This window comes from Elephas maximus, chromosome 19 (assembly GCF_024166365.1).
Source record: "Elephas maximus indicus isolate mEleMax1 chromosome 19, mEleMax1 primary haplotype, whole genome shotgun sequence".
Lineage (NCBI taxonomy): Eukaryota > Metazoa > Chordata > Mammalia > Proboscidea > Elephantidae > Elephas > Elephas maximus.
The window spans coordinates 17,347,283-17,374,152 of NC_064837.1; the positions used below are offsets into that span (position 1 = coordinate 17,347,283).

General features: G+C 43.7%; 1 protein-coding gene across 2 annotated transcripts in view; it reads left to right on the forward strand.

Moving 5' to 3' along the window:
* The first annotated feature begins 10,171 nt into the window (after positions 1 to 10,171).
* NCBP3 (nuclear cap binding subunit 3) overlaps positions 10,172 to 26,870 on the forward strand; it is a 31,168-nt gene continuing 14,469 nt past the window's right edge. The window contains exons 1-4 of one of the 2 annotated variants that reach the window (XM_049858696.1): positions 10,172 to 10,406; positions 10,917 to 10,997; positions 12,264 to 12,329; positions 14,223 to 14,328. In XM_049858696.1, the coding sequence (XP_049714653.1) occupies positions 10,224 to 10,406; positions 10,917 to 10,997; positions 12,264 to 12,329; positions 14,223 to 14,328 (436 nt within the window). In that variant the 5' untranslated portion in view covers positions 10,172 to 10,223. The remainder of the gene's footprint in view (positions 10,407 to 10,916; positions 10,998 to 12,263; positions 12,330 to 14,222; positions 14,329 to 26,870) is intronic. The other variant, XM_049858697.1, reaches the window with a different exon arrangement.

Genomic DNA, 26,870 nt, shown 5'->3' on the forward strand with positions numbered 1-26,870 from the left:
TGCAAAATCATTATCCAAAGCAAAAATTTATCAGTGTTCCTGCTGGAAGCCCAGAGGATACCCTCTCTCCCTCAACCAGGCTATTGTTCAAAATGTCTGCAGGAAACCATGCTCAGAGGTCTACAGTGGACCCAGCCCTTAGGACTCGGGAAATTAGGGTTCAAGCTCTGTCCTTAGGACAGGTCACAACCGTCTTGGAGTTTCAGTTTTCCGGTATGTAAAATGGGCCAATTACTGGGAGACTAAAAAGAGACAAAGGTTGGCAAGGCAACCTACAGACTGCATAAAAGTGATGAACCAAAGCTCATTCTGGGCTCTGGGGTCAGAATGCTTAGGCTCAGATCCACGTTTTACCTCTTAAATAGCCTGTCCCTTGGGCAAATTTCTATGCCTCAGTTTCCTTGCATATGAAATGGGGATAATAACAGGAAAGCCTACTTCATAGAGTTGTTGTAAGGATTCAAGCGCTTAGAACAGTGTCTGGCACATAGTGATTGCTCAGTAAACCAAACCATTGCCGTAGAGTTGATGGAGACTTACAGCTGAAGCTGTCAACTAATAGTTTCTTGTCGAGCAGACTAGCGAATTGAAGTCAGTCAGACGCAGGGTTGGAAGAACAGAAAGGTTTATTCAGTTTGCAAACTGGGAGGCAGGCAGGGTCTCATGACCTAAGGCTGCCAGCTCCCTGAACCAGGGCAGATTTACTCCTTTTATAGGGAGTGACATACATACGCGTGAACAGTGTGGGGAGGATCTGCAGTCTTGTGATGCATGGGCAGTCTGCATAATTTTTGTGAATGAGTTTTTGTGCACGGCTCTAAAAGTATTGTGCACAGCCCTAAAAAAAATGGCCATGGCTGGCTACCGCCACCCCAGGAAGGTCATATACCAGTAGATTCAGAGTTAGTGCACCTACTCCTCGACCTCCTGCCAGGAGAAGACTAGAAACCTGGGGATTCAACCAATCATGGTGAAGTGCTGTAAAAGTTGTAACAAAAATGTAGCAAGAGTAGACTTTTCTGAAAAACAACTATTATGGGATGGTTAATAATGCTTAATAACCCTTTCATGACTGCTTCCTTCATTCCCTCCTCTAATACTGGTCCCTTTAATCTTAAAGAGAAATAGGGGCAAAGATCATTGTTCTGTAACTTTTTCAAGCTGAATGGGGTGTTGGTCCGGGTCTATAGGGCCCTCATAGAATCAACTCACAGCTTCATCTGGAGGGACAGGTTGAAAGCCTTGTTGAAGCATCATTTGTAAATGGAATTTTTCATAAAAGACACAAATCTAACAAGAACTTAAATATACAGGGACCAAAGAGCAATAAGACAAGTGCAACCAGGGGACCTAACAAGGGAAGAAACCAAGTGAGTGAGGGAAGTGCACTTTTTACAGACTGGCATACATCCTGGGCATTTGATTCCTGGTTAAAATTATGGAGCCATAGGGCCTAATCATGTATCTTTTTTACATTGCTCCCTACCTGGCCAGAGGAATTTACAATGTGCAGCTACTGCACATACTCCTCCTTGTTCTGCCAACAGGTAGTCTAGTGCAATCCAGTGGTCCAAGACTACTCTGAACAAGGAGTCTAAGGATTTTTGTTGAGCTTCTATTGCCTGGTCTGTGTACCACGCTCTGGTCTCAATGGTCTGGGTTAAATTTTTTTAAGTTAGCCTCATGATAGGCATATACTCCCCAGGTGGTGAGCATTCCTATGGCAGCTCCAATTCCTGCCAGAATCAGTCCTATACCTCATTTGCATTGGGTGTCGTTTCGGGGAATGAGGATCTGTACAGAGGTCTGGGTTGGCATTAAGAAGCCCAAGGTACATTCTCCCCCATGAATCAAGGGGTCTAGGCATTCCAGGACCCACCCGTCAGGACAATATTAGTTGGATAGGAACTGCTAGGTAGTGGAGAGTAATCACACACCTAGGCATATCTTCTCGGGGCACAGAGACAGTGACTCGAAGGCACAGTGGTCAGATTATCTCAGGCCTCCCTGAGCCACCCGTACTCAGACAGATTTCGTCCCAACAGGCCAAAATAGCCAGGGCCAGGGGAAAAAAGGTGGTATGTTGACCTGACAATCCCACTGGAATGAATTGGTCCGATAATCCCACTGGAATGAATTATAGGACTGTCTTGCCTTTTCTCTTTGGATGGAGGTGTTGAAGTCAAGTACCCAGCTCACCTCCTCCCAAACACTTACTACACAAATTCCCTTGCCCTTGGAACATACCTGAGCAGTGCTGTTGGCATTTTTAAAGGAGGTTTCACAATCATGGAAGTGAGAAATGTTCCAACTATCCATTAAAATTGAGTTTTCTACCTGGGCCTGGGCCCTGATGTATGTACATCTCATTTAGTGCCCTGTTGAGCCATAGGTCAAAAGACACGCCTGCTGGGTAGGTCTTGTTGAGGACTCCAGTACAGTTAAACCCAATCAGAGGAGGTTTAATGCAAGGGAGGGGCAATAGGGCTTTGGGAGGGAAGCTGATACAGTTGACAGTGGGGAGTGGCGCTTGGGAGTAGTTAGTCACAGGGAGATTTTGGAGGTTCCCTGATGTTTTTGTGGGAGGAGAAAAACATATCTAACATAAATGAAGTGGCTGGCCTTCACTGATGGCTTTTGCAACTCGGTAAAAGTAATTACTTTCCCAGTTTTCAGAGCCCTGTGCCCAAGGGGATAGTATGGAGAAACCCAGGAGGAAAGTGAAAAGGGGCTTCATCTTAAGAGTCTTCTACGTACAAAAGCAATTAATTCTTGAGAATTAAACCTTTAACACCAAGGGAAGTAAGTGTATTCAAAAATGGGCAGCTGACAAGCAAAGGCCAAAAGAATATTAGGCAAAGTGCTACAGTAAATGCAATTTCTAAAATCTCTACCATGTTCATCATTAGCAGAAAGCTTCATTTATCAGGTCTGGGCCTTTGGAACAACAGCTTGAGTCCTTCCTGTGGCTCTACCATCCAGTCAGGCTCCGTGATCTTGTTGTCTGGTTCTCTGGTACTAGGATTTGCTGGGGCGGCTGTTGGTTTTACTCGGGAATAGCAGACCCATGGCCTTATTCCTTCAAGTTTCAGAGAAGAATATGTGGTTAATAACACCAAATAGGATCTCTTCCATATCGGCTGGAGGTCTTGATCCTCCTTCCAATGTTTTAACAAAGCCCGATCTCCTGCTAAGAAGTGGTGTAAGGGCCCGTTAGGTGGGTCTGGCAGCCTCCAGGCTGTGCAGTCTTTTATTTCAGTTAAGAAGGCTTGAATTTGTGAGAGAAAAGTCCTAATCTGACCTTTAGGATCTACTTCACTGTTAGGAAACTGAGCATGGTCTATTTGGAAGGGTCTCTCATACATCATTTCATAAGGGCTTAAATTAAACCTGCTTCTAGGGGCTATCCGAATCCTCAAGAGAGCCAGTGATAGGGCCTTTATCCATTTTAGTCCAGTTTCTTGACATATTTTTGCTATCGTTTTCTTCAGGGTATGACTCATTTTTTCTACCTTTCCAGAAAACTGTGGTCTCCAGGCAGCATGTAGTCCCCAAGTTATGTTGAGTGCCTTTGATACCTGCTGAGTTATTTCAGAGACAAAAGCTGGCCCATTGTCTGATTGAAGGGTGATGGACAGGCCAAACCTTGGAACAATTTGTTCTAACAGAGCCTTAGATACTTCAAAAGCTTTTTCCATCCGAGTTGAAAATGCCTCTATCCAGTTGGAGAAAGTGTCTACAAATACTAAGAGGTACCTAAGGTTCCCAGCTGCTTTAGTCATGGTTGTAAAATCTACTTGGCAGTCTTCAGCTAGACCCTTCCCTGTAAACTAGACACCAGGAGGCAGAAGAAGCCAGTTTTTAGGGTTATTCTGGATGCAAGTATGGCATTGTCTTTGAATCCTTTTTATACTCTGAAGGAGATTTTTCCCTGCAAAGTGCCTCTTAATTCATCTGGCTGTGGCCTCCTGTCCCCAGTGGGTGGCTTTGTGTAAGGCCCTCAAAATGTTCCATGCTGTGAGTCGTGATAAGCACATAATTTCTGCAGTTTTTATACCACTCGTGTGACTGGTTGGGGTCTGGTGAAAATCCCCAATCTTTTATTAACTCATGATCCTTCTCTGTGTATGCTGGATTAAAGTGTTCCTAAGGATGCTGAATGATCAGGCCCTCTGCTGACGGTGGTTCTTCAGTCTGGGATGTCCTTCTAGCTGCTCGTTTTGCTGTGAAGTCAGCCAGGGCATTAGCCCTCGCCTCAGGAGTGTTTTTCATTTGGTGTCCCTTACAGTGAACTACTGCTACCTGTTGAGGCATCTGAACGGCTTTCAACAGTGCCAAAATCTGTTCCCCACATTTCATCTCCTTATTTGCTGATGTTAAAACGCCCCTCTCTTTCCATATTGCTGCATGTGCATGGGCTATCCAAAGGACGTAATGAGAATCAGTTAAGACTGTCACGGTCTTACCTTCTCCCAAGGTTAGGGCTCGGGTTAGAGCAACAAGCTCAGCCTTTTGGGCAGAGGTCCCTACAGGCAGGGTTTCGGCTTCGACAACCTGGGGGTTCAAGGGAAACAACAGCATATTCAGCCCTCCTCTTTCCTTCTTCTATGAAGCTACTCCCATCAACATACCATTGAAGACCTTCCTCGAAAGGAGTGTCTCAAAGGTCTGGTCGGCTGGAGTATGTTTCTTCTATTGTCTGCAAACAATCATGTATTAGAGGAGGATTTTCGGGGATTGGCAATAGGGTGGCTGGGTTGAGCTGGGTTCCAGTGACCAGAGTTACAGCTGGGTTGTCTAGTAGGATGGCTTGGTATTTACCTAGTAGGCCGGCGGTCAGCCATAGCCCTCCTTTTTGTTCCAGAAGGGCAATCACGGTGTGAGAGGTGTGCACACTCAGAGGCTGGCCTAAAGACAGTTTTTCGGCCTTTTAGTATTAGTTTGCAGGAAGCTGCTACTGCCCTTAGGCAAGGAGGCCATCCTTGTGTGGGCAAATCCAGTTGCTTGGGGAAGTATCCTATGAGTCTCTGGTGAGGTCTCAGGCTCTGGGTAAAGACTCCCAGGGGTATCCTTTTGCATTCATGGGTGTAAAGATGAAAAGGCTTTTCCAAGTCAGGGAGGCCTAAAGCAGGGGCCTTTAATAAAGCAGCCTTTATTTCCTTAAAGGCCTGTCGATAGCTAGGAGACCAAATGAATGGGTCTCCATCTCCCCCTTTCATAGCTTCGTAAAGGTGTTTTGCTATCAGTACAAAGTTTGGGATCCATATTCTACAAAACCCAGCCATGCCTAAAAACCCTCTGAGCTCCCATCTGTTTGATGGTTTTTGAGTGGCACAAATGGCCTCCTTGCATGCAGGAGGTGGGGTTTAAGTTCCTTGTGATATGAGGAATCCCAAATATCGGACCTGTAGCTGGGATATCTGGGCTTTTTCCTTCCAGACTTTGTATCCCAACTGGGCCAGGAGATTGAAAATCTTAATGGTATTTTGGTCAGAGGCCTTTCGCCCTTCACTGGCGATGAGAAGATCATTAACATATTGGAGCAGGACACCCTCCTCTAATTTGAGGCCCTGGAAATCCTGACTGAGTGCTTCCCCAAAGACGGCTGTGCTGTTTTTAAATTCCCAGAGAATTACAGTCCAAGTTAATTGGGACTTGTGTCCTGTGTTGTAGTCTTCCCACTCTAAGGTGAACAGTGGCTGAGATTTCTGCAATGGGGATGAAGAAAAATGCACCTTTTAAATCAAGCACGGAGAAGTAGTTACAGTCTCCAGGTACTACAGCTAGCGAGGTATGGGGGTTCGGGACATTGAGTGGATATCACTTACGATTTGGTTGATGGCTCTCAGGTCCCGTACCATCCTGTATTCTCTGTTGGATTTCTTTACTGGCAGGATGGGTGTGTTGTATTCTGACTGGCATGGTCAAAGCATTCCCATTTTCAAGAATTGGGTTACCAGTTTCTCAAGTCCCTCTTGAGCCTCTCTTCTCATGGGATACTGCTTTAGATTGGGAGTTCCAATCCCTTCCCTTAGTTCGATTACCACTGGGGCTGCAGACACTGCTCTTCCAGGCTCTCCACTAGCCCATACAATGGGGTGTACTACTTGTAGGATGTGTTCCAGTATTTGGGAGGAGTCTTCTAATCTCTGGGGCAGGAGAACGGCTTGTAACCACCAGCCCTCCTAGGCTGGAGCCTGGATTTGGATAACCGGGTTTTCAGTCCCATGAAAGGAGATAAACCAAAACAAACCAAACCCAGTGCTGTCGAGTAGATTCCGACTCATAGCAACCCTATAGGACAGGGTAGAACTACTCCACAGAGTTTCCAAGGAACGCCTGGCGGATTCAAACTGCCGACACTTTGGTTAGCAGCCGTAGCACTTAACCACTACACCACCAGGGTTTCCATGAAAGGAGATACTGGCCCCTAATTTGGACAGCAAATCCTGTTCCAATAAGGTGGTCAGGCATTCTAGTATGTACAGGAATTGATGAGACTGGAGTTCCCAGTTGTGCATATAGCTGACTTAAAAAAGTTCTTATAATTTACTTTTCTTGACACACCAACAGTTGGAGTCCTTTTGGCGCTCAAGGGTAAGGTAAGGGGATCATTTAAAGCCGAGTGGGTGGTCCATGTGTCTAAGAGGAATTGAACTGGCCTCCCCTCTATTGTTAGGTTAACCCTGGGTTGTTCAGGGGAGATAGTGACAGTCTGTCCCTCTTGGAGCCAGTCTGTGGGAAGTCCCAGGCCCCTTCCCGGTTGGAGGTCACTCACCACATACTTGGCCGGCCAGCCTTGTTCAGGGCACTCATTTTTCCAGTGTCCCTCTTTATGACAGTAAGGCACATTGGTTCCTTTTCAGGGGGCCAAAGTTCCCCCTGGCAGGTTTTTTTCCCTTCTCTTGATGCTGGTTGATATGGTGAGGGGAATGGTTTCCCAGTTAAGGCTGCCACCAGCAGGGTAGCCTCTTGTCTTGCTCAGAGAGTCTCCTTCTGCTCTTGTTCCTGGTCCCTGTTATTAAAAACTTTAAAGGCTGTTTCAACGAATTGAGAGGTAGGCAAACCTGGCCCTCCATCCAATTTCTGGTTTTTTGTATATCTGTAGAGCTTTGTACTGTGAAGATGGTATTAACCATTTGTTGATTCTCACTAGCTGCCAGATCCGTATCAGTGTGTCTCTGGAAGGCCTGGAAAATTCTTTCAAGAAACTCAGAAGGGTTTTGTTTAGGGTTCCTGAATTACTTCATAAATTTTTGAGAGGTTTTTCTGTTTTTGTACCCCAGTTTTGTACCCTTCTAGTAAGCACTTTCTATAATGCCTCAGCCTACTCATGCCTTCCTTCGAATTGTAATCCCACTTTGGATCAACTCCAGGGACTGTGTTCTTGGCTGGCAGTTTGTCAGGATTTTGGGGGTCTTCATTATGTTCTTTATCAGCGAATTGTCTAGCCTTTTCCAAAACCATTCTCCTCTCTTCAGAAGAGAGAAGAACTTCCACCAGAGACTGGCAGTCTGCCCAGGTGGGCTGATGGGTATTAAAGATGGATGAAAATATGTCATGGATCTTTTGAGGATCCAGATGCTGTGTTGGGAAATTATTTTTCTAGTTAAACAAATCTGAAGCGGTGAAGGGGACATGCGTCAAAGTGTTCCTAATTCTCCTGTCTACTCCTGTCCCAGCCGGTGCCTCCCTTAAAGGGAATTGGACCACTTCTGGATCACGCTCCTTGTCAACACTCTGGAGGAAATGGACTGGCCTTGGCCAAATGTAGCACCACTGTGGGTGTGAGGTGGGAAGACCATTCCTGTTCCTGGGGTCCCAGGATCAATGCAGGCCGCTCCCGAGGCCCCGGGGCTGGGGTCAGCAGGAACCACTTGGGAAATCTGATGGTAAATAAGATTACATGGGGGTGACAGTCCCACTACAAGCTTGGACTCTTCTCTCTCGAGAATTTGTTTAGACTTCTGATTAACCTGAACCATCAATCTGCTTTGCTATTGTAATCCCTGATTATAACACAGAGTCATGAACACTTGAACATAAGGTATCTCATCCTACTTACGCGTTTTCTTACAAATCTAACTGCAATATGGTATTATAGTGCAAACTTACCTTGGCCAGCCACTTCTCCTGACCTTCTAAGTTATATTGAGGCCAAGCTGTGCCACAGAGGAACCTCGAATGCTTCGTCCTGGTGTCACCAGTTTTAAAAAAATCCCAGTGGGTCAAGATGCACTCTAAGGGGGATGGTTTAGGGGTGGACTGACCGGCAGCCATCTTGTTTATAGATCTTATCGCTTCTAATCAGTAGGCCAGGGGAAGGATGTATTCGAGAGGCCCTGACTATACGGAGGCGCGGAACTCGGTTACCCTGATACATAATCTCAGGTGGAGCAATTCAAGTACCACACCTTCCACAGCCAATATTTGTAAGGACCGTACTTTGCTCCAACTGAGTTACTGTCTTATACGAGACTCAGTATCTAAAATTAGAAAGGATGTTTCAGTACACTCCTCATAAGAGAGATAGACATAAAACCATCCTGCGCAGGGAGACTTCCGAGCTAGAACATGAGACAAACGGGGGCGGGGGGGGGCCCAAGACACAGGGACAATATTCCTTAACCAGATCCTATAACAAGATCCTGGCCAAAAAAAAAAAAAAATGCAGGGGTTGAGACAAAAGACCAGATGGAGACCTGTGCCCTCATGCAGGTGGGGACTCAGCCCCAGGACACAGGGAGATCACCACAAGGCCTAATAACACCCGTTACTGAGGACACGACCAACCACCTAGTAGCTCCTCCAAAATGAAACTTAAAATAGGTACCTGTTTCATGGCACTGTCAGAATGTTTCTCTTCTCCAGTGGGGGACTTGTGGGTTGTCTGGTCTGGGGCTGGTGCGGCCCAGAAAGTCCTCCTGACCCAATGGAGCGTCAAGGGTGCCCTCTGGAGGAGGTTTCAGGACCTAATTTACCCTGAGCCAGAGTCTCCACTGCGTCCCATCTGGGGTGCCAGATGAAGCCCTCAACTAATAGGTTCTTGTTAAGCAGACTAGCGAGTTGAAGTCAGCCAGACACAAGGGTGGAAGAACAGAAAGGTTTATTCGGTTTGCAAACCGGGAGGCAGGCAGGGTCTCGTGACCTAAGACTGCCAGCTCCCTGAACCAGGGCAGATTTGCCCCTTTTATAGGGAGTGACATACATATGCGTGAACAGTGTGGGGAGGGTCCTCAGTCTTGTGATGCGTGGGCAGTCTGCATAATTTTTGTGAATGAGTTTTGGCCCACGGCTCTAAAAATATTGTGCACAGCCCTAAAAAAATGGTGATGGTTCCCTACTGCCACTGAAGGAAGGTCATACAGCAGGTAAATTTGGAGTTAGTGCACCTACGCCTTGGCCTTCTGCCAGGAGAAGAGAAGAAACCCGGGATTCAACCAATCATGGTGAAGTGCTGTAAAATTTGTAACAAAAATGTAGCAAGAGTAAACTTTTCTGAAATACAACTACTATGGGATGGCTAATATAACCCTTAATAACACTTTCATGACTGCCTGCTTCACAACGACCCTATAGGACAGAGTAGAACCGCCCCACAAGGTTTCTGAGGCTGTAATCTTTACAGAAGCAGACTGCCACATCTTTCTCCTATGCTGGTGGGTTCGAACCATCAACGTTTCGGTTGGCAGCCAAGCACTTTTAACCACTGTGCCATCAAGGCTCTTGCTTAGTAAAACCAAAAACCAAACCCATTGGGGTTAAGTAGATTCCCACTCATAGTGATCCTATAGAACAGGGTAGAACTGCCCCATAAGGGTTTCTAAGGAGCGGCTGGGGGATTCCAACTACCCAGTTAGCAGCCGAGCTCTTAACCACTGCACCGCCAGAGCTCCTGGCTCAGTAAAACTAGGTTTTATCACAGGTTTACTCAAGGGCTAGCTGTTTTCTAAGCCCAGACTGCACGGGTCTCCTTCAAGCCCCGCCCCCACCAGCAGGCCCTGCCCCATCCCCACTCAGTCCCTCCTCCTCCTCACCAGGTCCCGCCCCAGCTGGTGGTGGTTCCTCCAACCACCAGGGAGCGACGGAGCTGAGGACCACCTTCTGCACTAACCGGGTGACACTCTGGGTAGCGGCAGCGGCTCCTCTGTGGCCAGTTGTGGCGGCGCTCTAGCCGCCGGGTGTGCGGAGCGGGCTCTCAGTGGTGCGGCCGGCGGGCGGCGATGGCGGCCGTACGGGGCCTGCGAGTGTCGGTGAAGGCGGAGGCCCCGGCAGGGCCGGCCCTGGGGCTCCCTTCGCCAGAGGCCGAGCCTGGCCTGGAGCGCGGCGAACCAGAGCCTATGGAGGTGGAGGAGGGCGAGCTGGAGATCGTGCCGGTGCGGCGCTCGCTGAAGGAGCTGATCCCGGTACGGGCGGGGGGCGGGGGTCGGAGAGGAGGTCGCGGAGGGAGTGCCCCGCGCTCGAGGGGGCCGGAAGGGGAGGTGGCTGGCGCCCGGGCCGGGGGAAGTTGGGGGTGAGGAGGAGAGGGGCGCGGGCGCCCGGGGGGCGGGGGGCCAGGCTTGAGGAAGGGGAGAGAGAGAAAGGATGCTGGGAGCCCGGAAACGGGTGGTGAGGGGGCTGGAGGACCGGCGGGAGAGCTGGGGGGTAGTTGAGGACACCCTACGCTGCTTCCCTGAACCTGTTTGTGGAAGGGAGTGAGCGAGGAGCCGCCGGGTTTGAGATAATGGGGACACCCGGGGCGGGAACAGAACCAGGGGCGGCCCAGAAGGAAGTGTTGGGTGGCCCTGGCGTCCAGGTCTCCTTGTGGGTCTTGCTTTAGTGTAGTTGGTGTTTTAAACCTGGCACTCGCGGTCTCTCTGGGGAGCACTGGCTTTGTCAGCAGCAGAAACTCACGGTGTTTTCTGTTGTGGCTTGAGGGTCATCTTGCCTCGGCGCAGCTCCACTGCGGTACAGGACCTACACCGTTGCCCCAGCATCTGACCTCTAATGAAACCAGAGTAGGTGCACCAGTCATCTTTCTCGGCCCCTCTTTTATCACAAGGGGGATGGGGAGAGGTGTTTTGCTTGTGGTTTGGTGGTCGTACGGTGCGGTTTTCAGACAACTGGTCTCCGGCCTGGATGGTCCTCTCATATCCTTAAATTCTCACCTGCCATAAAATACTTTTCACCACGTCAGCAAGTCTTGCTTTAAACTGAAGTCGTGAGAAAAGGTTAAGGTAGGCTTACTAGAAATGGCCGATGATAATAAACATAATGGCACTTTACCGTTTACTGCATTATGCTGTTTAAATATCATTGCACCTGTGAAGTAGGTATTATCGTTCTTTTGTTCATTCAGTTCAGTATCTGTTGCACCCCTCATTATGTGCCAGGCCGTGTCCTAGGCACTAGATCAAGATAAGTCTCCCTCCTGGAGTTTATATTCTAGTTGGGGGACACAGATAATAAACTAATGAACAAATAATTCCTGATACTGGGATGTGTTTGAAGAAAATAAAACACAGGATAGAGAGTGCAGGGAGTAGGGAGGGCGTGCAGAAGCAGAATGTGATAGGATGGTCAGGGAAGACCTCTGAGGTAGTGACGTTCAAGTCCAACCCTAGATGACAAAAAGGAGCCAACAATGTGCAGGTACAGAAGGGAGTGTGGCCAGTAGCGGGAACAGCAAATGCAAAAGTTCTGAGATGGGAACAAGATTGTTTTGTTGGAGAAATGGAAAGTTCTGTAGCACAAGTGGAACAGTAGTAAAAAAGGTCAGGAAGGTAGGCAGATACCATAGGAGAAACTGAGACCCACAGAGATAAAAGGATTGTCTTTTAATCCTCTGTGTCCAAATCCCATCTTCTTTTCATTGTACTGTGCTGTGTTTTCCCCTTGAACTCTAGGAGAGCCTGGACTCTCTGCATTTTGGTAGACTTGTGCTCCATCTAGTGGCCTAGCCTGGGGAGTTTGTCCAGTCTGGGTTGGGGCGATAAGACATGACTGCACCTCATCTTTGACATTTTCTCCAAAGCCTTCAGATTCACATTTACATGGATATCTTCAGTTGATGGGATTACTTCAGGTTTTGGGTGGGCTCTGATCTAGAAGGGACTTCTTAGAGTCCCTGGGACAGGCTTTCTCATAATAAGGAGTTGTCGGGGATGGGGGAAGTGTTGCTGAAAAGAATGACTATCCAAGGGGAATCACTTGTCAGGCTGCCTTTTATCATGAGTTTTTCTTCAGTTGCTGTCAGCACTTCTCACTGTTCCTCTTTGTGTTAGGACACAAGTAGAAGATACGAAAACAAGGCTGGCAGCTTCATCACTGGAATCGATGTTACTTCCAAGGTAAAACAGACCATGATCGGTTTATTCAGTTTGATAAGTGTCTTGGGAACTTGGTCCCTCAACATAATGCGAGAGTATTATTCTTTACTTCCTTTTTTTTCTTGTTGCTGGATTACGTTTGTTCTTAATTGCATGTTACACAAGGCAGCCCTCATGCATCCCCCAAAAACATCCAGGCAACATTACATCCCCAAAAAGATAAAACTACTATACCTAGATGCCTGTGCTTAACCATTTCCAAGAAGAAATTCTGTGCTAGGAGTGCTTTTTTAATGCTGCGTGTCCATTCTTTCAAAATGTGTGCTTGTGGCCATTTTAAGTGAAAAGTGCCTGGCACATAGTAGGCCCTTAGTAAATGCCTTTATTCCTCATAGGTTGTAGGCTTAGAAAAATAGGGCTTACTGATTGCGTGGCTATCTGAACTTTGAAGGCCAAGTCAACAAAATTATTCCCAGTACCTGAGAGTATTGCCTTTTAACTAGCGATTGCTGTTAACTAGATTACCAGCTTCATTGCACTGTTGCATAGAGCCAGACCTATTGTTTTCCTTATAAGCAATCCGTATGAATTTGTCACTTTGATCGGTTTTATCTAGTTTAGATACCATTTGTGATTTTAACGTGTGCTGTTAAATTTGGAACAGAATTATGAATAGCAGTTCTAAATAACAATACTATATTGGATGTATAAAAGCAAAAATAAAAATTAAATATGTCATGCTTTCTTTTTAATATTTTATCTTTCGGCTTAAAGACCGAAAGAGAATTAGTCATCCTTTAGACAAGCAAGAAAATGGAATAAAGTGAAATGTTTTCTTATTCTTACTGTAATTGAAAAAATTATAGTCTATACTGTTCTTAATCCTACATAGTTTGCCATTATATGGAACAGCTATATGAGAGAAAGGGTGGTAGCCCCAGAATTGGTACTTAAGTTGTTACCAGAGGAAGGTAGATAAGTTGTTTGCACTGGGAAAACGTCAGTGAAGAAAATTAGTGTAACTATTGGGGAATAACAGAGGTGTTGCTGCTTTACCAATCCCCATAAGCTTTCTATAGTCAGACCTTTAATTAGTGTGTCAAAGTCCATAAATATACAATTAGTGAAGGGTCCCTAAGGGCCATCAGAAAGGAACCCACAGTTGCACCTGGATTTATTTTAGCTCTTAGAAAAAACTTAACGAAGCTGATTATTTTGTTTTTCAGGGAAGCTCCAATGCTTCTTGTCACTTAAAGATGAAAACTGGCAATTCCACAGAAGCGAGGCTAGAATGGAGGAGGGATTCTTGGTGTTGGTGTTATTTCTAAACAGGAAAATAGCTTTAGGGGGTGGACTGCTCAGGCAGACTTACTGTGTGGAAGAGTGCGATAGGTGTGACTACCATGCATACAGAGGATGTGAACTGGTGGCGCTGGCGGTGGTGGGGCTTCTAGAAATAGCACTGGATTCAGATCTGCCCCTCGCTAGCTGAAGTACTTGCAGCAGACCTTTTTACTTTTTTGTGCCTCAGTTTTTGCACATGGAAAATTGGGATGTTGAGATTGTTGTAATTTATTCTCAGGATTGTTAATAATAAATAAATTGTCAGAGGACTTCATAAGCTCTAAAGCACTACTCATTCAGTCAATGGATATTTATGAGTTCTTACTACGTCCCAGGCGCACTGATAGGTACTAAATCATCTTGGAGTTTCTTGTCAAATTATAGTGATATTAGCGCACCCCGTCCCACGTATTGAATGTGAATATCCAATTCTCTGGAAGATTATTCCAGGTACAGTGTTGTCCTTTTCTTCTTATTGACTTTAGGATTATCACGGATACGTCATGTTGGGTTTGTGATTTGACTTTCCTCCTTCATGTTTCACTACTTTGACTTTTTCTGTCTTTCTAGGAAGCCATTGAAAAGAAAGAACAGCGAGCCAAGCGGTTCCATTTTCGATCAGAAGTAAATCTTGCCCAAAGAAATGTGGCCTTGGACCGAGACATGATGAAGAAAGGTACAGGAAGTATTAGGGGAATTTTCCCACATTTCCCCAGAGTGACTTCCCTGGCATCACCTCATGCTTCTGGCCTTGCTTTGCATGTATGATATTCATCCAAATACGCCCAAAGGGAGAGACTTGTTTAGTCTCTATTTCTGAGGCTACTGTTTAAAATTGAGATGTTAGCTGCATCTGAGATGTTAGAACCGGAAAAAAGGAGATGATATTGTCTGAGTAGGTGCAGAGAATGTCACACAGTTAGTGGCGGAGCTTTTACAGATCCTTACTCCTGCTTTTATCAAAGGAGCACTAACTTCTTTGCCTTTAAGTGTAGTGAAGGTGTATCTCACAGACCTTGTTTTAGGGGAGTTAGAGGAATATTGGGATGGGGAAAGCCATTAATACTTCTGTTGATTATATGAATGTGTGACAAATGTAAACCACACAGTAACATCCTGTCGTCAGAGAAAGCTAAATGAATCTCGCCGTAGGTTTTATAGTGCTACCATTTGGCTTGTGATTTTATATTATTTTTTGTTAGAGAAAGTATTGCGCTCCTTAGATCTCTAACGTGTGTGTGTATGTGTGTATGTATGTATACACGTATACATATACAAGTGTCCGTATGTGTATATATACATGTATATGTTACAGTCTTCCAAAGCAATTTATAAATAAAAGGGAAAATTATAATTAGTTTTTTAAATTGTGCTTTAGGTAAAAGTTTACCGAGCGAATTAGTTTCTCCTTTGGAAATTTATACATGAATTGTTTTGTGACATTGGTTGTAATCCCTGCAATGTGTCAGCACTCTCCCCCTTTCCACCCCGGGTTTTCTGATTCCATTTGTCTGGTTTTCGTGTCCCTTCCTGCCTTCTCATCTTGCTTTTGGGCAGGTGTTGCCCATTTAGTCTTGTATCATTAGTTTTTGAGTGAGTCTCCAGCCGTATTTATTATTCCATTCTAATATAAATCCATTCATGAGAAAGGTCTCCGTTGTATTTGCAAGTTTGGGTATTTTTGAAAGGCTTAATAGGCAGATCTGAGATGCACGTTAAGGTCTGTGCTCTGCTGTGAGAGTTTCTTTAGGCTTGCTTGATTGGTAGGAACAAAAGCTGCAGGAACATGTTGAATGAATAGCTACCATTTGTTGGGGACCACTTTTACCAGGTTTTTTTTGGGTGTTAAACATGGAGCCCTGGTGGCGTAGCAGTTAAGAGCTCAGCTGCTAACTAAAAGGTCGACAATTCGAATCCACCAGCTGCTCCTTGGAAACCTTGTGGGGCAGCTCTCCTCTGACCCACAGGGTCGCTATAAGTCGAAATTGACTTGGCGGCAGCAGGTAAACGGGATGTTAAGCATGTTGTACATATACTTATTCATTTCTCACAACAACTCTATGAGGGATATATTTTTTATTCGTGTTTTACAAGGAAGGAAATAGGCTCAGAGAAGTTTAATAAATTGCCCAAGGTCATGTGAAGTAAAGGTGGAGTCAGGATTTGAACCTAGGTTTATCTGACCCTAAAGCCTTGATCTTAACTACTTTGCTCTATTGTTTTATAATATATGATATGATAGACCCAAACCATGCCCCCCCCGCCCCCCCCGTCGTCCATCTGAGTAACCAGAGTAACTTGGATGCAGAGCTCAACTTTGGAAGTTGCTTCTACTTTTTCATACATCATTAGTTCAAGCTGGAAATAGGACCTTGCTTCCCTCCATAGGCTGAGGTCCCAGGCTTCTGGTTGAATGGATTTCTGTTTTAGGAAAAGTCCTGTGAAGGCCAGGGACAGATTGCAGCTTGCCATTTGTCAGCCTGTGTGGTCTGGGCTGAAGGAGACCTTTCTGAGTCCTCTCTCACAAGTCAGCCTTGAAAGCAGCATAGTTTGACCATGCCTCTGTACTTTTAGTCCTGAACATTCCTTGTGCTGTCTTGCCCCTGGTCTCAGTCATGCCTTCATCAGCTGCTTCAGATGTTACTTCCCCATGAAGCATCCCTAGTTACCCACTGGAAATTCCTTTCCACCTGTGTTGGAGCTCTTTAGAGTGCCAGGCCCTTGCGGAACCTGGTTGTAGTTCGTTGTTACCGTGGACAAGTTATTGAACTTTTTAGGTCTCAGTCTCCTTGTCTGTTAAGTGCCTTCAGCATGGATTATACCTCAACATAAAGAAAACAAAAATTCTCACAACTGGACCAATAAGCAATATCACGAAAATGGAGAAAAGATTGAAGTTGTGAAGGATTTCATTTTACTCGGACCCATGACCAACGCCCACGAAAGCTGCAGTCAGGAAATTAAACAAAGCATTGCATCAGGAAAATCTGCTGCAGAAGACCTCTTTAAAGTGTTAAAAAGCAAAGATGTCACTTTAAGGACTAAGGTGCGCCTCACCCGAGCCATGGTATTTTCAGTCACCTTGTGTGCATGTCAAAGTTGGACAATGAATAAAGATCAAAGAAAGATTGATGCCTTTGAATTATTGTGTTGGTCAAGAACATTAAATATACCATGGGCTGCCAGAACAAACAAATCTGTCTCGGAAGAAGTATAGCCAAAATGCTCCTTAGAAGCAAGGATGGCAAGACTTTGTCTCACATACTTTGGACATGTTATCAGGAAAGACCAGTCCCTGAAGGAGGACATCATGTTTGGTAAAGTAGAGGGTCAGTGAAAAAGGAAGACGCTCAAGGAGATGGATTGACAAGGTGGCTACAACAGTGGGCACTAATTGTGAGGGTGGCACGGGACCGGGCAGTTTTTCGTTCTGTTGTACATAGGGTTACTATGAGTCAGAACTGACTTGAGGCAGCTTATAACAATGTGTCTCAGTCTCGTTGTCTGTAAAATGGGAATATCATACCTACCTGAATAGGATTGCTATTTGGGTTAAATTTTTTTAAATTATTTTTATTGTGCTTTTTTAAGTGAAAGTTTACAAATCAAGTCAGTCTATCACACAAAAACCCATATACACCTTGCTACACACTCCCAATTACTCTCCCCCTAATGAGACAGCCCGCTCTCTCCCTCCACTCTCTCTTTTCGTGTCCATTTCGCCAGCTTCTAACCCTATTTGGGTTAAATTTTAATTTATTTTTATTTGTTTGTTTTAAAGCAACCTTGATTTCATAGTTCTGAAGAAATTCCTAGAACAGGCAGTAGCTCTGCCTGGGAATGGCAACTGGGGCAGTGTCTGCATTACAACCTGTTCTTCATCCAGGGGACAGCGTGGCCTAGGATAGTGTACCTGAGCCCTGGGAAACTTTAAAAGAAATATTGCTACCCATCCCAGATCAGTTGAAATCAGAATAGGAGGGGTTGGATAGGGCTTGGAGATACCGTTTTTATATTTCCCCAGGTCGTTCTAATGTGCGGCCAGGATTGAGAACCATTGGTGTTGGGGTTAAGAGCATGGCTTCTGAAACCTAACTGCCTGAATTCAAATCCTGACCTGTCACTTCCTAGCTCTGTGACCTTGGGCAAGTTCTTGTAGGATTGTTGGGAGGCTCTAACAAAATGTTATAGTTTTTAGAATGGTGCCTGGCATATAGTAACTGCCCAATAAATGTTGGTTGTTATTATTGTTATCTGGCATTCTCCATCTTCCAAGCAGTCATCTGAGTCTCTTGGTAGAATAATTAAGTTGGAATAAACACCTTGACTTTTGCAGCCAAACCAGGTGTGATTTGTTCTTATTAGCAACAACAACAACAATAATAAAAGATACCGTTTGTTAAATGCTCACTGTACACCAGTCACTCTGCTATGTGGTTAACTTATCTTTTCAGCAATGCTGTGAGGGGAAGGTATTTATTATTTTTATTTTACTGATGAGGAAACCAAGGTTATGAGAGGTTCAGAAGTTTGCCCAAGGTCCCACAGCTGGGTAAGTAGCAAGGCTGGGATTTGTGAAGCCTGTTCCTAACCGCTCAAGCAACGTTTAGGGACACATTCTGCATTAAGAGTGACTTGCTACTCTTGAGTGACTTGAGCAGCCTTGGTCTTCTTATCCCCAAGATCAGAGCTTTCACGGTTAGAAGGGACATTAGAGGCCATCTAGGCCAACCACCTGCCTAGTGCTACAGGCCTTTTGGCAAAGTTCTTAATGGTCCTTTGGCCTCTGCCTGAATGCTTCGCATGGATGGCATGAGAACTATTTATGAGTCAGCCTGCTTTGTTTTTGGAGATTTCCTTGTGTTGAACAGAAATTGCCTTCTAGTCATTTTTGTTTCTTAGTTACCGAATGGCTCTTAGAACAACACTGTTAAGTCCTTTCCTTATTCACACAATAACCCTTAGGTGATGGAAATACAGGCTTTTTGCCCATCCCCTAACCTTCCTTTATATGAAATGCCTTCCTGTTGTCCCTCCTCTGGACTTTCCGGTTTCTAAACGCCCTTCATAAGATGAGGTGTAGATCTGGATACAGTTGGGTTCATGGAGAGTATGGCAAGGCTGTGGCTCACCATCACCTCTCTTCCCAGCCATTTCATAGTCTTAAGTTGTGTTCATCTTCTGGTCAACCAGAGCACCCAGGATTTTTCCCCAGGAATGATGTTCATCAAACAGTCTTTCTCATTCTGTGCTAAGGTACTTAAAAAAAAAAAAAAGATTATTAAATTACGTCTTGTTGATTTCAAGTCTTCATTTCAGTCTATTGAGTTAATTTTCATCTTAATTCTCCCTTTCAATGTTTTAGCTATAATCCTCACTTTGTGTCTTCTCCAACGTTGTTATGTATTTTCATCTAGTTGTTGATAAATGTCGAACAAGATAATCTCGTATCGTGCCATAAAATATTGATCCATTAATTTTAAGGCTTATTCTATTATCATTAGGCCCACATTTCATTGTATTGTCTTGAGGAGCTTGGTTACGTACCTTAATGATCTCAAGATAGAACACCATCTATGGTGTTCTCTGAATTTTGTGGCCTAGTAATACTGTTAAAAAAAGAAATAAAGTTAGCGTGTCTTGCCTCTTAGCAAATTTATGTCATTTCCAATGGGGAGGACTTGATTTCTTAAGGGATCATATATTCTGTCTAATAAGCTTTTTTTAAAATTTTTCAGAGAATGACATTACACTTTTCAGTCTTGTCTGGGAATTTCCCTTTTCCCCTTTTATGAAAATCAGTACAGAATTAGTCCTTCTGAAGGCTTTAAGGAACTTTTCTCCTTCCCTGTGACTTTCACAGATTGCTGCCTAATTCTGAGATCACAGCTGTGTGTTTGAGTGAGCGCACTGGAATGTAATTCTGGACTAGAAGATGTAAATCTGTTTAAATTAATTTTTATCCTGTTGTTTATGATCTTGGGTTTTGGTTCTTTCTTAATGTTAGTTATTCTACTGTCAGTTAGAAGAATAGCAAGAAAGATCAACAGTTCTTTTTTCTTGCATCATCTTCCCAAAGCAGTGTTGCCCCAAACACTTAAAAAACAAAACAAAACCTGTCACCATTTTTTATGAGCCTGTTTGTTCACTCTGGACTATAACCTTTTCTTCGGTGGATTAGATGTGATCAAAGAAGTTCATGTTCACCCAAAAAAAAAAAAAATTGGAAAGTAGAAGAAGAAGAGAAATTGGCCACAGTCCACCACTCAGACATAGTCAGTGTCACCATTTTGTGTGTTTCCTTCTAATCTCTTTTCTAGATGTGGACTTTCTTTTTGTTTTCCCCTTTGTAATCACTCTGTTTCTTTTCTCTTCACCTGACAGAACATCGTCAGCGTTTTCCATGTTGCCGTATAGCTTGGTATTAGCCTTTCAGATTTGTGCCGTTCTGTTAAGTTTATTGTTGGGAATTTACCTTTTATCCCTCTCGTATGTGTTCTGTGATGAGTTTTGTTCGCCTACGTTTTGCAAACATGTAGATCCCATTTCCTGCCTTCTCTTTCCTTGGGATCACCTGTAACGCTCTGGCTTACCAAACTTAGTGTCTTCCAACTTTTCTGATCATTCTTACCTGAGGATTTGGGATTAGCTACCTTTTCTCAGAATTTTCCGAAATCTGCTTTGCTAAAAACTTGAGTGTTATGTCCCACTACTTGCCATTCATTGTCTTCTTTCCCTGCTAGGAAATGCAAGATGATGCCCTGATGACTGGCTTGAAGCCAACATTCAGTAACTGTCCTGTTCTCACTCACCAGTGCTCCCCAGTGCATCTCCTCATGGCCACCTCAGCAATTAGCTCTTTCTTGGTTGGGCATAAGTCTAGGAACCGTCTTTGTTGCTTTTATTTTGAGTGGTTTTCTGTTAAATTTTGAGCTTAACAAAGTTCCCGTCTCTGGTGGGTCTTGCTACTGTCAGTTTGGTACTCTTGAGAATGAACCTTTCTCGTTCTCCAGCTGACCGGGACTAGTTTATCTCCACAGTGGTATGGCTTTTGCGTCTTTTTTTTTTTTATTCTTTACCTGTTTCTTTTGAACAAGATTGTCCATTGCCCAATTCTAGTTAAAATATAGATGTGTATTTAAGCATGTTAAAGTATAGACATGTTGGGGCTGAGTGCTGGGGCGGGGGGGGCATAGTCTCAGGGGACGTCAGGATCAGCTGACATAACACAGTTCATAAAGAAAATGCTCTATATCCTAATTTGGTGAGTAGCACCTGGGATCTTAGTGGTCGTCTAAGATACATCTATTAGTCCCATCCTGTCTGGAGCAAAGGAGAATGAAGAAAACCAAAGACACAAGGAAAATATTAGTCCAGAGGACTAAAGGGCCACATGAACAACAGTTTCTGCCAAGGCCGAGCCCAGAAGAACTAGATGGTTCCTAGCTACCACCAATGACTCTGACAGGGATCACAATAGAGTGTCTCAGACAGAGCAGGAGAAAAATGTAGAACAAAATTCAAATTCACGAAAAAAGACCAGACTTACTCGTCCGACAGAGACTAGAGGAACCCCTGAGACTATGGCCGCTGGACAATCTGCTAACCAGAACTGAAACCACTCCCAAAGCCCAGTGGTCAAACAGTAGGCAGGCCTATAAAACAAACAATAACACACTCGAGGAACGTGCTTCTTAGTTCAATCAAATATACAAGGTCAAATGGGCAACTCCTGCCCTAAAGCAAAACGAGAAGGTGGGAAGGGACAGGAAAACTGGACAAATGGAAACGGGGAACCAGGGTGGAAAAGGGGAAGGTGCTGTCACATTTTGGGGATTGCAACCAACATCATAAAACAACATGTGTATAAATTTTTGAATGAGAAACTAACTTGGGTGTAAACTTTTACCTAAAGCAAAATTAAAATATATGTATATGTATGTATAGACATGTATGTGTTTTGTTAAAATATAAGCAGAAATTTTGTTTCTTATACTCTTTACATTTCTATTTTTAAACTATTCCCTCACCTATAGGTATTTTTTGTTTTTTCATGTTGTTGTAGTATTTTGTTAGAACAATGCTGTGATGGCTCTTGGTACTTACTTTTATCATTTATTTTGGTCTTTATTCTCCCTGCCTTTCTGATTCATGATTAAATCGTTATATGATAGCATCAATTACTCATATGCAAGTTCAAGTTGAAGCTGAAGAAAATTAGAACAAGTCCACAGGAGCCAAAATACGACCTGAGTATATCCCACCTGAATTTAGAGACCAAGAATGGGAATTCCAGAACTCTTAATTGTGCTCATGAGGAACCTGTACATAGACCAAGAGGCAGTTGTTCGAGCAGAACAAGGGGATACTGCATGGTTTAAAGTCAGTAAAGGTGTGCGTCAGGGTTGTATCCTCTCACTGTACTTAATTCAGTCTGTATGCTGAACAAATAATCTGAGAAGCTGGACTGTATGAAAAAGAACAGGGCATCAGAATTGGAGGAAGACATATTAACAACCTGCGATAATGCAGATGACACAGCCTTGCTTGTTGAAGAGAATTTGAAGCACTTACTGATAAAGATCAAAGACTACAGCCTTCAGTATGGATTACACCTCGACATAAAACAGAAATCCCCACAACTGGTTCAATAAGCAACATGATAAACGGAGAAAATATTAAGGTTGTCAAGTTAATGTACTGGGATCCACAATCAACACTCATGGAATCAGCAGTCAAGAAGTCAAAAACACATTGCATTGCCCAAATCGGCTGCAAAAGACCTTTTTAAAGTGTTGAAAAGCAAAGATGTCACTTTGAGGACTAAGGTGCACCTGATCCAAGCCGTAGTATTTTCAGTTGCCTCATGTCATGGATTGAATTATGTCCTCCAAAAATATGTGTATCTTTTTGGCTAGGCCATGATTCCCCGCATTGTGTGATTGTCCACCATTTTGTCATCTGATGTGATTTTCCTGTGTTAATGAGATAGATTAATTTGCTGCAAAGGACCTCTTGAAAGTGTTGAAGACTACGGTGCACCTGACCCAAGCCATGATGTTTTCACTCGCATCATATGCATGTGAAAGCTGGACAGTGAATAAGGAAGACCAAAGAAGAATTGATGCCTTTGAATTGTGGTATTGGCGAAGAATATTGAGTATACCATGGACTGCCAAAAGAACGAACAAATCTGTCTTGGAAAAAGTACAACCAGAATCCTCCTTAGAAGCAAGGATGGTGAGACTGTGTCTTACATACTTTGGACACGTTGTCAGGAGGGCTCAGTCCCTGGAGAAGGACATCATGCTTGGCAGCAGAAAAGAGGAAGACCCTCAGCGAGGTGGATTGACAACAGTGGCCGTAGCAATGAGCTCAAGCATAACAACGATTGTGAGGATAGCGCAGGACCAGGCAGTGTTTTGCATGGCACCTAACAACAACAACGAGATAGATTAGCAGCAGTTATGTCAGTGAGGTCTACAAGATTAGATTGTGTCTTGAGCCAATCTCTTTTGAGATATAGAAGAGAGAAACAAGCAGAGAGACATGGGGAACTCACACCACCAAGAAAGCACTGCTGGGAGCAGAGCACATCCTTTGGACCAGGGTTCCTGTGCGGAGAAGCTCCTAGAGCGAGGAAAGATTGATGACAAGGACCTTCCTCCCGAGCCAACAGAGAGAAAGCCTTCTCCTGGAGCTGATGCCCTGAATTTGGACTTGTAGCCTACTAGACTGTGAGAGAATAAATTTCTCTTTGTTAGATCCATTCACCTGTGGTATTTCTGTTGCAGCAGCACTAGATGACTAAGACGCTTTATATGCATGTGAAAGCTGGATAAGGAACACCAAGGAAGAATTGATGCCTTTGAATTATAGTGTTGGCGAAGAACATTGAATGTACCATGGACTCCCAGGAGAACGAACAAATAAATCTGTCTTGGAAGAAGTATAGCCATGCTCTGTAGAAGCAAGGATGATGAGACTTTGTCTCACGTACTTTGGACATGTTATCAGAAGGGACCAGTCCCTGGAGAAGGACATTATGCTTGGTAAAGTAGAGGGTCAGCGAAAAGAGGAAGATCCTCAAGGAGATGGATTGACACGGTGGCTGCAACAATGGGCTTAAGCATAACAATGATTGTGAGGATGGCGCACGACTGGGCAGTGTTTTGTTCTGTTGTACATGGGGTTGCTATGAGTTGGAACGGACTCAGCAGCATCTAACAACGACAACACATGATCAGGAAGTCTCCTACCAGGTGTCTTCTCCCTGATCTTCAGTCTGATCCCTCTATCATCATTAGGCACTCCCCTTGTTCCTTATTACCTTATATGTAAGCATCTCTGTAGGATCTTTTTCTCCCAAAGTCATGACATTCAGCTGGAGAAGCTGAGAATGCTGTTCCCTGGGCTAAATGTTTCTGTGTCCTATGCTGCACGTAAGAGTTACTAACAACGACAAAGGAAAAAAAATTACTGAGGCTGTGTGTGTATAGCCAAACACCTCATGGGATTTGGTTTCTTGCTTTCGAGGTTTAGGGTCATGGTTGCATGGGACCTCCCAGTTAATTGGCCTAATAACATGTTTAGGTGCATCTGTTCTACCTCCTACATTGTGTAATTCCTGGGATCTTAAAAGCTTTCAAATGGCCTGTCAAGGCACAATAATTGGTCTCAATTTACCTGGAGCAACAGAGGAAGAAGGGCAGGCACACGTGGAATGTGTGGCTTATTGCCTCCATGAACAGCTGCTTCCTCTGCCATGAGACCAGAAGAACTGGATGGTGCCCGGCTATCATTACTGAACATTTTGATCGAAGCTTCTGTAGAAGAATACTAATGAAAAGGGGGAAAATGCAGAACAGAATTTCAAATTCTTATGGAATCCAGACATCCTGGAGCTGTGGAGGGCAAATGAACCCCTGAAACTATTGCCCTGAGGTAATCTTTAAACCTTAAACCAAAAATATTCCCTGAAGTTGTCTTAAAACCAAACAGTAGTTTAGCTTAATTGGTAAAAATGGTCTGCCTTGAGCATTATGCTCCTTTAAGAACTATCTATATGGGATCAATTTAACAATAGCAACTCGAAAGATTAGATAGGAACTTTAGGGGGCAGTGAATTTATGTTAATAAGGGAGAAACAACTCAGAAAAGGAGGGAGAGAATGGTTGCACAGCTCAAAGAACGTAATCAATATGTTGTATGTGAAACTTAAAAAAAAAGTCAAATTGTTATAAATGTAACTGATGTCACTGAACAATTTTTATGGAAATTGTCAAATGAGAACCTAACTTGCTATATAAACTTGCACCAAAAACTCAATAAAATATTGTTTAAAAAAAAAAAAAGGTTACTCTAATAGACTGGACATCCATTTGTTTCCGACTGGGGTCCTTGTTGACGGGTGCACTGCAGATCACTAGTAAGGACTTGCTGGGACTCATAAGTCTTGGTGACATCTCTGTCTTCAGGAATCTGGGCTGGCAGGAAAGGTACTCACCTGATTTAGTCTGGCCAACTGCCATAGGCTCCCAGCAAGCCCATCTCTTACATCTCTTCAGAATGAAATGACAAAAAAAAAAAAAAAAATCATTCTTTTTTCTGAAAATATTCACATGTGAATATGTATTTAAAATTTGTTTTGGGGAAAAGTAATACATGGGTATAAAAACATGCTTAGGAGTAATGGACATTGAATTCTTGACAGAATTGGGAAGGAGAGGGAGAAATGGGATGCAGAGAGGTCACGTGGGCCCCGATATTATATGTACTGTTTTATTAGCCTCAGATCTTTTTAATAAATTAGACATAAAACTAGGTGGTAGGTATGCAGTTATTTTAAAATTGTTTTTTATTCTTACTGATACATTTGCATATTTTACAATAAAAAGGTTACAGTGAGATAATGTATTAAAAAATATTAACACAATCCCAATAAGGCTAAGGTTCCCTTCTGACTATAGCCCTCACCCTTTTTCCCTCCCCAGAAGTAACAGCTGTTATTAGTTTGGTATGAATCCCAGTTGATCTTTTTCTAGACATTTGTATATATAAATATGTATCCTTAGAAAATGTGTAGTGATGTTTTCTATTTTTTTTTTAATGTGCTCACACTGTATATAATTTTCTGCAGCTTGATTTTTTCACTCAATAATGTGTCTTAGGATATTTCTTTGACATCTACTAAATTATTATTTTCAAGTATATAATATTCTGTAATATGGATAAACCATAATTCTTTACTCTGATGGCTATTGGGTTGTTACAAATAGTGCTGCAATGAGCATCTTCGTGTGAGCTTCTTTGTGAACCCAACTGTGTGTGTTTATTAGGGTAGATGCTGAGAAGAGGAACCCTGGTACCTCAGTGGTTAAACTTGGCTGCTAGTGGAAAAGTCGTCAGTTCGAATCCACCAGCTGCTCTGCTGGAGAAAGATATGACAGTCTGCTTCCAAAAAGATTACAGCCTTAGAAACCCTATGGGGTAGTTCTCTGTCCTATAAGGTCACTATGAGTCAGAATCAACTCAATGGCAACAGGTTTACTGGGGAGAAGAATTCTTAGGCTTATAGGTTGTGTGCTAAATTACGTTTTTGTACCAGAAGAACCAAACCCGCTGCCGTCGAGTCAATTCCGACTCATAGTGACCCTATCAGACAGAGGAGAGCTGCCCTATAGGGTTTCCAGAGAGCACCTGGTGGATTCGAACTGCCAGTCTTTTGGTTAGCAGCCTTAGCTCTTAACCACTATGCCACCAGGGCTTCCTAAACCACCCCAGTGCCGACAAGTCGATTCAGACACTCCCAAATGGCCCTTCAGAGTGGTTTGCCTATTCATGCTCCCACCAGCAGGGGCAGTGGGTCTTTGACCACACGCGACGGACACTTGATACTAAAAGATGTAGATTTAAAAAAATCTGGTCAGTTAAAAATGGTATCTTGTTTTAATGTGTATTTTCCTGACTAGTAGTGAGGTCGACCATCTCTTCATGTTTATTGGCCTTTTGTACTTTCTTTTGTGTGAATTAGCTGCTTGTATCCTTTGTCCATTTTTATTTTGGGCTGTCATTATCTTACTGGTTTGTAGGATTTCTTTATTCTAGTTTTATAGGATTCTTTGATGTATGCAGGAGCAACATGTCTTTATTCTTTTTCAGAATTATCTTGACTTGCACATTTCTCTTTGCGTACATTTAAAAATTTTAGAATCAGCT